At 39.9% G+C, this 14071-nt stretch overlaps 1 protein-coding gene across 4 annotated transcripts in view; it reads right to left on the minus strand.

The window, feature by feature from the left end:
- Window positions 1–6185: 6185 nt before the first annotated feature.
- LOC139751534 (apoptosis-inducing factor 3-like) overlaps window positions 6186–14071 on the minus strand; it is a 64288-nt gene continuing 56402 nt past the window's right edge. For 3 of the 4 annotated variants that reach the window (XM_071667050.1, XM_071667047.1, XM_071667049.1), the window contains exons 9-11: window positions 12891–13022; window positions 8746–8962; window positions 6329–6689 (exon numbers count right to left, since the gene is read on the minus strand). In XM_071667050.1, the coding sequence (XP_071523151.1) occupies window positions 6472–6689; window positions 8746–8962; window positions 12891–13022 (567 nt within the window). In that variant the 3' untranslated portion in view covers window positions 6329–6471. Of the gene's footprint in view, window positions 6690–8745; window positions 8963–12890; window positions 13023–14071 lie in introns of all 4 variants that reach the window. The other variant, XM_071667048.1, reaches the window with a different exon arrangement.

Raw genomic sequence — 14071 nt, forward strand, 5'->3', positions numbered from 1 at the left:
GCACAATCTTTTTCTCCTTAGTCTAGCTCTCCCTTCAGTTATGGCATTTCTTTAAGATGCTAATAAACAAGAGATGATTCGGAACCCAACATTTTCCACACCAGGCTCTGCTTGACAGACATCTGTCAGCACAAAGCCAATGAACCTATCTATTATATTATTATTATTATACTTTGTCGCTGTCTCCCGCGTTTGCGAGGTAGCGCAAGGAAACAGACGAAAGAAATGGCCCAACCCCCCCCCATACACATGTATATACATACGTCCACACACGCAAATATACATACCTACACAGCTTTCCATGGTTTACCCCAGACGCTTCACATGCCCTGATTCAATCCACTGACAGCTCGTCAACCCCGGTATACCACATTGCTCCAATTCACTCTATTCCTTGCCCTCCTTTCACCCTCCTGCATGTTCAGGCCCCGATCACACAAAATCTTTTTCACTCCATCTTTCCACCTCCAATTTGGTCTCCCTCTTCTCCTCGTTCCCTCCACCTCCGACACATATATCCTCTTGGTCAATCTTTCCTCACTCATTCTCTCCATGTGCCCAAACCACTTCAAAACACCCTCTTCTGCTCTCTCAACCACGCTCTTTTTATTTCCACACATCTCTCTTACCCTTACGTTACTCACTCGATCAAACCACCTCACACCACACATTGTCCTCAAACATCTCATTTCCAGCACATCCATCCTCCTGCGTACAACTCTATCCATAGCCCACGCCTCGCAACCATACAACATTGTTGGAACCACTATTCCTTCAAACATACCCATTTTTGCTTTCCGAGATAATGTTCTCGACTTCCACACATTCTTCAAGGCTCCCAGAATTTTCGCCCCCTCCCCCACCCTATGCTCCACTTCCGCTTCCATGGTTCCATCCGCTGCCAGATCCACTCCCAGATATCTAAAACACTTCACTTCCTCCAGTTTTTCTCCATTCAAACTCACCTCCCAATTGACTTGACCCTCAACCCTACTGTACCGAATAACCTTGCTCTTATTCACATTTACTCTTAACTTTCTTCTTCCACACACTTTACCAAACTCAGTCACCAGCTTCTGCAGTTTCTCACATGAATCAGCCACCAGCGCTGTATCATCAGCGAACAACAACTGACTCACTTCCCAAGCTCTCTCATCCCCAACAGACTTCATACTTGCCCCTCTTTCCAAAACTCTTGCATTCACCTCCCTAACAACCCCATCCATAAACAAATTAAACAACCATGGAGACATCACACACCCCTGCCGCAAACCTACATTCACTGAGAACCAATCACTTTCCTCTCTTCCTACACGTACACATGCCTTACATCCTCGATAAAAACTTTTCACTGCTTCTAACAACTTTCCTCCCACACCATATATTCTTAATACCTTCCACAGAGCATCTCTATCAACTCTATCATATGCCTTCTCCAGATCCATAAATGCTACATACAAATCCATTTGCCTTTTCTAAGTATTTCTCACATACATTCTTCAAAGCAAACACCTGATCCACACATCCTCTACCACTTCTGAAACCACACTGCTCTTCCCCAATCTGATGCTCTGTACATGCCTTCACCCTCTCAATCAATACCCTCCCATATACTTTACCAGGAATACTCAACAAACTTATACCTCTGTAATTTGAGCACTCACTCTTATCCCCTTTGCCTTTGTACAATGGCACTATGCACGCATTCCGCCAATCCTCAGGCACCTCACCATGAGTCATACATACATTAAATAACCTTACCAACCAGTCAACAATACAGTCACCCCCTTTTTTAATAAATTCCACTGCAATACCATCCAAACCTGCTGCCTTGCCGGCTTTCATCTTCCGCAAAGCTTTCACTACCTCTTCTCTGTTTACCAAATCATTTTCCCTAACCCTCTCACTTTGCACACCACCTCGACCAAAACACCCTATATCTGCCACTCTATCATCAAACACATTCAACAAACCTTCAAAATACTCACTCCATCTCCTTCTCACATCACCACTACTAAGTAACCAAATACTACAATAACATCAGATTCCAATTCTATGTCATGTGATAGAAACTATGAGATGCAGCAATCAGGTATGTACCTCAGGTGTAAGCCTTGGTGGCAGATAGGAGAGAGCTGAAAATGGTCTAAGGATATACACTATGAACTACCAAAACTTACAAAGACTTTTGAGTCTTCCTCATGGTACAGAAAGTGCAAGAAATGGGGCCCCATGAATGAAAAACTCTCTCCACATCAAGTACAAACAGGTAACTACAGTGCATCACAACTGAGGACAAAAGAATACCTATAGAATGGGAAGGGAGCAGCAACATCATGGTGACAGAAAGGAATGGCTGAAAAGAGATGATGCCTGGAGAATCAGTAAGACAGAAGGCTTTTAATTCTACTCCCACTAATAGACATGTGAATTAAGGAAAACACAGATATGATTACAGTACTCTATACTATACTAGTACAAATAAAACTCGTGTATATGAAAGACCTACTCATAAGAAAAATAATAATAGCACTAATGAAACACTCCCAGCTTTTGGGAAACAGACTTTGTGATGCTGAATGTGGGAGACTTTGTGATGCTGAATGTGGGTTTTCCATGACAGAGTAGAGGATATGTGCATGCCTAAAATGTTACGTTATCACAAGACTGAACTGTGGTGTTTTGAAATTGAACACATGAAAACAATTGACAAAAAGAAAAGGAGATCTTTATTTCAGCATCCATTCCTCAACAGGATTAAAATGAGAGAATATATTTTCAGTATGAGAAAAGAAAGTATTAAACTGAGGAGGGGATGGAAAGTGAGTTGGGAGAGTGAAAAGTAGAATCATAACATGACAGTGACCTTGGTTAAAAGTTGAAAGAGAGATGACCATTCATAAAGACAACAGAAAGAGTAGGCAACAGAAGGAAATCCTGTGGGACACCATAATTTTACATGATGTAACACAAATACAAAAATTTTTGTGCAATACATTTTAAGCAATACCCTGGACATGTTAAAGTCCCAGTGCAGCTCTGCACAGAAGTTACTCAAAACTGTATGATACATATGCACACTGTACAATGCGGTCCCTGTGTGCTATTCACAAATGAAACTCAGTTTCAAGATACTTAATTTTTTTTTTTTTTTTGCTTTGTCGCTGTCTCCCGCGTTTGCGAGTTAGCGCAAGGAAACAGACGAAAGAAATGGCCCAACCCACCCCCATACACATGTATATACATACGTCCACACACGCAAATATACATACCTACACAGCTTTCCATGGTTTACCCCAGACGCTTCACATGCCTTGATTCAATCCACTGACAGCACGTCAACCCCGGTATACCACATCGCTCCAATTCACTCTATTCCTTGCCCTCCTTTCACCCTCCTGCATGTTCAGGCCCCGATCACACAAAATCTTTTTCACTCCATCTTTCCACCTCCAATTTGGTCTCCCTCTTCTCCTCGTTCCCTCCACCTCCGACACTTACTTAATGTGGCTACCATAACAACTAACAAGTATGATATGGGAGTAAAATTAACTAATTTTCTGAAATCACAATCCATAATTTCATAAAACAAAAAATACTCACAGTTGAAACTACATCATCAATTGTATAATCAAAGAATTTCAAATGAACAGTCTCATAAGCACATAAAGCTTGCACAACCAAACCAAATATATCAATGTAACAACATTAGCACAGGTTAAATTCTATACACTCATTTCTAACATCCCATTTCTTTGCCTTCCCTCAATTTTTTTTTTACAATTCTAGAATGAAATTATCTCCCAAAAATTTAATCAATCACCTGAAGTGAATTTCCTAAAGGAGCTAACATTTTACTATGTACAATGCAAAGAATTCTAATCTTTTCTCCATTTTCCTCTATTTCTTCCTTTTGCAACCATATTCACAGTAGCAGCTGACAGCTTCAATGGTATTTGACCATTCTCTTCAAAACTTATCCACAAATCTGTTAATTTCTAAACTGGATATCAATGCATCTTGACCAGCAAGGTAATTAAAAGAAAATCTACTTCCCATACTCCTGCATGGTCTTAATTTTTGTACAACTTTTTGTCTTCTGGGTGATTTTGACATCTTTTCTTAATGCTTTTGTAATGGCAAATTTCTAAAATGTCAGTTCCCAGAGATGGTAGCTTCTTAGCAATATTCAAAACACTAAAACCAATTAAACAAAGCTACTAACTTAAAGACAGCACCACACGATCTTGGCATACTACTAAGGACTACAAAATAATACAAAAATGCCATTTATTCCAAGTTTATACCCAATGACCCAAATGTGAGAGCCTCCTTCTAACTTAAGAGCTCCTAATATCTGGAGACTGTCTTCCTCTGACATTACATTCAAAATTGCTCTTCGTGGTTTCCTAGCTGGTGAAAGTTTGATAGGTGTTTTCATTACCTGATCCACACATAATCTTTGCTTACATGTGCATTAAAGAAGTGTCCTGTGTTGTAGGAGCACAAGATGTCTTTCCATGACAGTTATCTCTGGGTAGCTGAGCTTTCTTATCAATTCTGTAAGCTAGTTAGAGCTGAGGGTGATTTCTAGCACAAATACATGCCTCTAGTCCGTAAAGGAAGAATGGAAACCTTCCAATACTGGAGATAAAATCTGGCTTACAGCTGTTGCAAGGTTTGTCCATACTGGGTGTCTGCAACTATTTTGGGAAGGATCAGGCATTCTATAATGAATAAATTCTTGGTTTGACAAAGTACTTACTGTATTAAACTAAATTTCTTTTACCAAGTTTAAGCATTTTACAAACTTTCATTACTAATGCATAAAAAGTGAGCTACGTCGATATCCCTCAGTAGGTTATTGAACAAGGTACTTAAACTGTATTCATGGTGTTTTTTGGTCCTTTTACTGTGCTAAAAGGTCTTAATGGCCTTGTTTGTGTCAATGTTGGTCAACCTTATATCATGGAGATCCGTGACATAAGTTGTCTCTGTCAGTGACCCATTATGGGTTAGGCACTAAAGGCTAAGAAACGGCACTGGATTTCACTAGTTATGGAGACTCTATTGCCATGGCCACCCCTTTGTGGAAGTTCCAATTGGAACAGATACCAGTGATATAGATAGATAGACTGTGTAGCTTGCAGTCAATTAGTGCTTTTCTATTGACTTGCTAATCTGTAGTTATTTCAGGACACTGTTCTGACATTCCAGCCTCCAAACATAAAGATTTTGTTTATGTTCTGTTGATTACACTCTCTGACATTGTTTCAAGATTCTCTGAAACTCATGCACCCTCCTAAGCAAGCAGATTGTGGAAGGTATCTTACTAGCTGAGATTGCTAAGCTTTGTGTAGCATCATAATTACTGAATAGGATGTAATAATACTACCCAGAACAGAAAGCCGTCCTTGACGTCGGTGCTTTACACCAATCAAGCTTATCACCTCTTGACTGCTGCTTCCTTTGTCATGTTCCTACTTTAAGGGGGAAAGATATATGTGTTGTTGTGGCTGCTACAGTGCATAGGTAAGTAGTATGGAGGTCCAAACTTGTCACCATTTTATTCCCCTCTCTCATCCTAACATACTAAACCCAGAGGACAGGCTGATGCCAATGCATCTACAGCTGGCATGAATGTATTTCAGACATTTTGAAACAGCAGTATTACACAGCATCAGTCCCATAATAATACCACATAAATCCTTACGAAAAGCATTACAACAGTTATGTTAATGTTCAAAATATGTTTCTTTTCTATTGACTATTATCAAGTCATTATGCACGAAAATCAAAGCCGGATTTATCATCTCGACTGCTCCTTGGCCAATTTTTCAAAGGACCCCAACCCATTCACAAATTCTACTAAAAACTATACAGACTGAGTGTTGGGTTTCAATTCTGCAAATTTACCAGTTACATAACTGTGCATGACAAAGCACTGTAAAAATTTGCCACCCCAAACTGAATTGCCAACCTAAGTCATGGCCTAGATGACTTATTAAAAAATCTGGCTCTGCTTAAAATAAACACTGAAATTGAACATAATTTTCATGGTATTTCTGTATCTTCCTAACAAGGATACATCCACCCCATAAAATATCAGGATCAAATTGCAGCAAGTAATAACACATCACACACAATTTTCAATAGTAGCATCATTCTAGGGAAAGAAAATAAAATTGTTTTGCATTTTTATTACAACAAGTATTGCATTCACACAAATAAATATTAAATCTTATATATGGTTTATAAATCAACTCTGGTCCCTAACTTTTTAAGTGTAAATGTGATACTGTGCAGCCCTGTGGAAAAAAACTGGCAATTTGTAGTATACTTTTCATAAATGTGACCATATAAATAATGGATTACCAATATTATGTTTCTACTGCCAAACCTGGAACATTCCAAGAACTCACAGTATGGGAGAACATGCTATTAAGATAACATCAAGGACTATGACTTACATTAGGAACAATTCAGTTTACATGCAATGTCTCCATCCCCAATGACTTGCTCCTTTGTGAGAAAGTTTCCTTGTTCGAGCATTTCAGCATACTTGGCAGCAGCTGGGTCTTTCCCTAAGCTAGCAAGGGCTACCACACGGTCACCTTGGCAGTAATATGCTATGAAGGCCAAGCTTCTTAGGTCTCCTCCAATTACAACATCATCATACCTTCCATGACCTGAAAATTAATACAATAACAGTACATGAAACCCATTAAGAAAAACAGGACTTGTAATAATCATACCTGATATCTTTAGAGTATGCCTATTTACATTGGAAAGAAAAATACAATAAAAGTCATTTACAAGTGTATTAGAATCCAAACAACAGACCTCAAAACCTATCTTTCTCTGAGCTATGTACTTGCCTTCTACCTGCCAAAATATATGAGCACAAGAAAAATATTAGGTTTCCTCATCAACGATTAGGTCAACCAACAATGATCGGAGCCTGAACATACAGACGGGTGAAAGGCATGCAAGGAATAGATTGAATTGGATCTATTTGGTGTACCAGAGTCGACATGCTGTCAATGGATTAAACCAGGGCATGTGAAACATATGGGGTAAATCATGGAAAGGTCTGTGGGGCCTGGATGTGGATAGGTAGCTGTGGTTTTGGTGCATTACACATGACAGATAGAGACTGAGTGTGAACAAATGTGGTCTTTTTTGTGTTTTCTTGGTGCTACCTTGCTGAAGCAGAGGGAAGCCATGCTGTGTCCTGTGGGGTGGGGTAGTGCCAGGAATGGATGAAAGCATGCAAGCATGAGTATGTACATGTGTGTGTACACACAAAACTTTCCATGGTTTACCCCAGATGCTTCACATGCCCTGGTTCAATCCACTGACAGAACATCAACCCCAGTATACCACATCGTTCCAATTCACTCTATTCCTTGCAGGCCTTTCACCCTCCTGTATGTCAGTAAACAACACCGTTCCAATTCACTCTATTCCTTGCATGCCTTTCACCCTCCTGTATGTCAGGCCCCGATCGCTCAAAATCTTTTTCCCTCCATCCTTCTACCTCCAATTTGGTCTGCTTCTCCTTCTTCCCTCCACCTCTGACACATATATCCTCTTTGTCAATCTTTCCTCACTCATTCTCTCCATGTGTCCAGACCATTTCAACACACCCTCCTCTGCTCTCTCAGCCACACTCTTTTTACTACCACACAACTCTTACTCTTTCATTACTTACTTGATCAAACCACCTCACATCACATATTGTCCTCAAACACTTCATTTCCAACACTAATTCTCAAGATATAACAAAGTACTTATTTATGTCCTTTCACAGAAATAATATGAATAAATGACACCACAAACCACTATCAAGCAACAGTCATCAAGTCCACAGAACATCAAGAATGAAGTGTACATGCAAGGGGATGGTGGGCTGCTTAGTACTGCTGCACCTTTACACTTCGTGAATCCTTAAAACTGCACCTTATTTGGGGAATAAAACAAACCCAACCCTTGACCACGCAAGTGCTCCTTAAGATGCTAACAGGTCTCCATCTGCAGTCAAGAACAATTATCTACAAATCACATACAAGGCAAAGATGATAAGACTATGAGAGAAAATAAAGTCAGTAAAAGGGCAAAATGTCGGTATACAATAGGGTATAAAACAACAATGCACATGGATCTATGAAATGGGGTGGTATGGTTTAAGCCAAAGCGAGAGAGAAAAGAGCTTTTACAATGGATGAACAGCTAACAAGATCTGTTGTAACAAAAGTGGGGAATGAAGGCAGATCACCAGTAACTGATCCAAAAACACAGATATATGAAACCTGATAAAACATATCATATACAACTATTAAATACAAATATCATCCCTGATGATATGGGAGAAAGAATACTGCCAACGTATTCTCTGCATCAGGAGGCTGGAAATCCTACCCTCTAACCTTACTTTCCAAAAGAAGGAACAGAAAAAGGGGCCAAGTGAGGGGGTTTTTCCCTCCGAGGTATCGTCATATGTTCTTAATGCTAACTCACTAATGCAGGAAACAGCGAATATGTATGAAAAATGTATATAGATATGCAAAAAAATGCTCTCAAGTTGACTAAAGTGTAATCAGGACAGAAGGGAGTATGATAATCAACACTAAGTTAACATCATTACCTACATTAGGAACGATACAAGCTTACTTATAACTTTGTTGCCATGAATAAACCAATTCCAACATCAAGATTGAAATGTATATAGATCACACGACATACCTGTGTAACGAAGACTTTTGCCAAAAAGGACTGTCCAAAAGAATGGAACAGATGTTAGTGGAGCATTATGACCCAACATATTGAGTGCAGCTGTGCGTCCATGGCCCAGTGCTAACTGCCAGTGACCTATAGTCACACTTGCACCATCCTCCATTTGAAGCGGAAAAGAAGCAATATCCCCACCACAGAACACACCAGGGATATTACTCTCTAGAAACTGAAATAAAAAAAATTCCTTGAGTCAATAAAAGGCATACAAATATACAAACTATCTTTTCAAACTTCTGATTAACACTATCCCACTGATAACCATACTAGTATTCCCAAGGGACTGAACCAGGGCATGTGAAACATCTGAGGTAAACCATGGAAAGGTCAGTGAGGCCTGAATGTGGACAGGGAGCTGTGGTTTCCATGCATTACACATGACAGATAGAGACTGAGTGTGAATGAATGTGGGCTTTTTTGTCTGTTTTCCTGGCACTACCTCACTAAAGCAGAGAGTAGCGATGCTGTTTCGCGTGGGATGGGGTAGCAACAAGAACGGATGCAGGCAACCATGAATATGTACATGTGTGTATATGCATAGGTCTGTGTATGTATATGTATGTATGTGAAGCATCTGGGGTAAACCATGGAAAGTTTTGTGGGGCCTGGATGAGGAAAGGGAGCTGTGGTTTCGGTGCATTACACATGACAGCAAGAGACTGAGTATGAACGAATGTGGCCTTGGTTGTCTTTTCCTGGCACTACCTCGCGGGCACGAGCGGGAGGGCGGGTGTCATTTCATGTGTGGCAGGGTGGTGGCAGGAATGGATGAAGGCAGCATGTATGAATGTGTACATGTGCATGTATATGTACATACATGATGAAATGTAAAGGTAGGTATACATAGGCAGTATTCTTTCTCCCCTATCATCAGGGATGATATTTGTATTTAATAGTTGTGTGTATGTGGGTGGGTTGGGCCATTCTTTCATGTTTCCTTGCACTACTTCGCTAACACGGGAAACAGCATCAAAGGACAATAACAAATAATAAAAATAATGAGCGTGCTGATGTGTATATGTTATCATCATCACCATACTTAATTGCTGTTCCCGCGTCAGCATGGCAACGGAAGGCAATAGACAAAAAATGGCCCATCCACTCATATACACATATATATATATAAACGCCCACATACGCACATATAAATACATATATATACACATACACAGACATATACATACATACACATGTACATATTCATACATGTTTGCCCTCATCCCTTCCTGTCACAACCCGCCCCACAGGAAACAGCATCGCTATCCCATGCTTCAGCACGGTAGTGCCAGGAAAACAGACAAAAAAGGCTACATTTGTTCACACTCAGTCTCTAGCTGTCATGTGTAATGCATTGAAACCACAGCTCCCTATCCAAATCCAAGCGCCACAAAACCTTCCATGGTTTACCCCAGATACTTCACATGCCCTGGTTCAGTCCACTGACAGCATGTTGACCCCGGTAAACCACATCTTTCCAATTCACTCTATTCCTTACAAGCCTCTCACCCTCCTGCACTGTTCATATAACATCTTGCACATTTCCCTGGGGATATTTTCTTTAATATCTCTCACTTCAATATGTCCAATCGCTGATTTCTTGTTTTCTTGTTTTGTTCCTGTATGTGAAGTTACTCTCCATGTTTTGTATAACTCTCTTCACTGTATAAGTGAACAATACGGCAAAGGCAAAACATGTCCCAATCCAGGCCATCTCAGGTGGAAAAAAAAAAAAAAGGAAATTAATCAAGGTTCTACAGGTGTTTGTAGACCTGACTCTAGAGGAAGAAAGGTTATATGAAGAGGGAAAGACAAAAGAAGGAAGAGAATTCCACAGCTTTCCTATATGGGGGAAGGAGGCATCATGATAGCCAATCCTTGAGAGGCCAGACCACATTAAGGAACTGTGGATGCAGAAGCCAAACACATCTCATTGGTTCAAACCCTGGGAGTAGGGACACTTGCAATTAACATACGAGAACAATGGCCAAAATAATATCTATAGAATACAGACAGCAGTTACATTCCAGCATAAGGGAAGAAGTTAAAAGACATAGTGATGCCAGGAAAATTAATGATAGAAGGCTTTTGAATACTCTCTCAGGATGAGCCATCCCAGATGTGTAAACAGTATTCCACACTTGTGCAATTAAACCTTTATGGATATGAAATAAATGCTCAAAAGAAAAATAATTACAACACCTATACACATTCCCAGCTTTAAATAAGCATATTTCATAATCCTGATTACATGGGGTTTCCATAACAGGGTGGAGGATATGGTTATGCTCAGCAGGTTTATGTTACTACAAGGTTGATGTATGGTGTTTTTAAACTGATTACAAAGAGATGAAAGGAGAAATTGTGTTTCAGCACTTAAATTTTACAAAGTTATTACTTCACCACTCCGAACCCAATCTGAGAGAGGAAATGTGACCAGTACTAAAAGTACTAAAGGGAAGAAAGAAGGAAAACTTAGTTAAAGCATGTTACGAGGAATCATCAGGATAAGTAAAAAAGAGATGACCATTTACAAAGAGGAGAGAAGAGGCGGTACGACAGAACCCTGAGGAACCCCACTATTGACAGGATAAGAAGGGCAAAGTCACTCACTCAACAATCACTGCAATGGAATGGCCAAGGAAGAAACTATGCATTAGAGAACACAAGAGAAACTGAAACCATAGGAAGTTTAGAAAGCAAAGACTTGTCTCGTGGTCGGTATAGAACTCTTGTGGTCTTCGTGTGGCTGCAGAAGTCTCGTGGTCTCTGTCCCACCACACCCTGTCAAATGTTTTGGAAATGTCATGGGCAACAACAAAAGTTTCCCCAAAATTCTTGAGAGAGAAGGACCAAAGGTGAATCACACAGGACAGAAGCACACCAGTAGACCTACCTCTGCAAAATCCATTCTGGTCATCTGAAAGAAGGGAATGGGATTCTAAATGTTTGAGAGAGTAAGAGTTTAGAAGGGTTTTGGAGTATAAAAAAAAAGTGTGTGTGCTATGGACTAGTAGTTGGAGAGGTTAGAAAAGTCTTCTTTCTGAGGGATAGGCTGTACCCAAGTGCACACATGAGGGGGGAGGGTGTTGTTATTCCATGTGTGGCGGGATGGCGATGGGAATGAATAAAGGCAGACAGTATGAATTATGTACATGGGTATATATGTATATTTCTGTGTGGGTATATACATGTATACATTGAGATGTATAGGTATGTATATTTGCATGTGTGGACATGTATGTATATACATGTGTATGTGGGTGGGTTGGGCCATTCTTTCGTCTGTTTCCTTGCGCTACCTCGCTAAAGCAGGAGACAGCGACAAAGCAAAATAAAAAAAAAATAAAATAAATTTCAAGAAGCACGTTGTAGACATTTATGCTGACAGTAGTACCACCCATATTGTGGCAGAGCTGTCATTTGGTCTTCTTATCTCATGTTGATGTAGTAGATGGGCAAGTTTCATCAGTTTTTGATTAGTTAAAATGCATATTTGGAAACATTAGAAATATAAACCAAGTGATTGTCTTGCTCGCTGCATTACTGCCGCAGTCATTATGCTGGTCGTTGTATTGTTACCACATTGTTCCAATTCACTCTATTCCTTGCACGCCTTTCACCCTCCTGCATGTTCAGGCCCGATTGCTCAAAATCTTTTTCACTCCATCTTTCCACCTCCAATTTGGTCTCCCACTTCTCCTCGTTCCCCCCACCTCTGACACATACATCCTTTTGGTCAATCTTTCCTCACTCATTCTCTCCATGTGACCAAACCATTTCAAAACACCCTCTTCTGCTCTCTCAACCACACTCTTTTTATTACCACACATCTTCTTGAAATTTGGGGCCTATAATATGTTAACCGATGCACATATCATTCACATTTTTTCAGGTTTTTCAGATGGGTTAGTCCTCCTAACCCTTTTACCAAATACAGAAAGTAAGAGTACCAATTAATGATAATGGATGTCTATGTATCTACATATTTCAATTCTAAATATATCTTACTTAAGCTATACAAATAACAAAATTAATCCTCTTGTTTGTCACTGGAAATTCTGGACACTGTCACCAGAAGAGAGTCTCAAGACATTCACCTCATTAACAGGGATATAGCCCCTCTCATCACGAGTAATGCCTGATGTTTCTAGGAACTCTGTGTTTGGCATGACTCCTACACCCATCAAAACAACGTCTGCAGTAATTGTCTCTTCTGTGTCAAGCACCACCTGTAAAGATTAAAAAAACTCTGTAGCATTAAAATCGACATCAAGAATAGAAAAACAAAGGCTGTATTAAAAGTGTGTATTCTCCACTACAGTAAACCACCATTTTAAGAAACTTCAACATATCAGAATTTGACTTCCACAGACCTTTCAGACCCCTATTGGAAAATGCAGTCATGTAGTGATTGATTTTGATTTTATGGTCAGTGAGGATATAATAAGAAGATTAAAAGAGGAAAACAAACTCAGAGGAAATATATTTGTAGTAACCATAGAGCTAAACAAATTCAAAGGAAATATAAATTGGGAATATGAAATCCACAATCAAAATACATATTATGGAAAGTTCTGTGACATCTATATTGAGGAGGTTACTATATGGGAACCTTTAACAGATTATTATCACTGGTATATCTATCCATATCTTTAATGCCCATTCTCAACTAAAACTCCCTAAAGGGGGTGGCCACAGCAACTGACTCTCCATAACTTGTGATTATGTCATTTCTTAGCCTTTAGTGCCTCACCCTGAACAGGCCACAGGCAAAGTGCAACTCTGGTGCTGTGTTTACAGAGGCTCCTAACTAATGTTCCTACTGACTACTTCTACTGGTATATATGTTTGACTTTTTGCTAAAATATGTGTGTGCAGCAATGGGAATGGGAAGCCTGTCTACCTGCACTTGGTCTCTGTCCTCAGTTTGGCCCATCTAGCTCTGTTTCCTAACTTCCTTGTTCACTGCCTCAGAGAGGTGACCTCAAGCTACCCTACTCTGCTTTTTCCTTACCTACACCAGTTCCAACCTGTGCTAACTGACACGTCCTCCCAGGTTCCCTTTCTCTACTTGGGAAGTGATCTCAAGCTCCCATGCTTTGCCTTTTTCCCAATCTGCCTCATTCCCAAAATGTGCTGGCTGACACCTGACCTATTCCATCATGCATTTAGGTTGTTACCTTGAGATAATACCTTCCACCATATTCCTATTATCCTGATTCTTTTTGTCAACTTTCCTATTCATTGGGTTAAAGAAAAAATCATTCTACACTCTGCA

The sequence above is a fragment of the Panulirus ornatus genome, chromosome 11 (genome assembly GCF_036320965.1).
Source record: "Panulirus ornatus isolate Po-2019 chromosome 11, ASM3632096v1, whole genome shotgun sequence".
Lineage (NCBI taxonomy): Eukaryota > Metazoa > Arthropoda > Malacostraca > Decapoda > Palinuridae > Panulirus > Panulirus ornatus.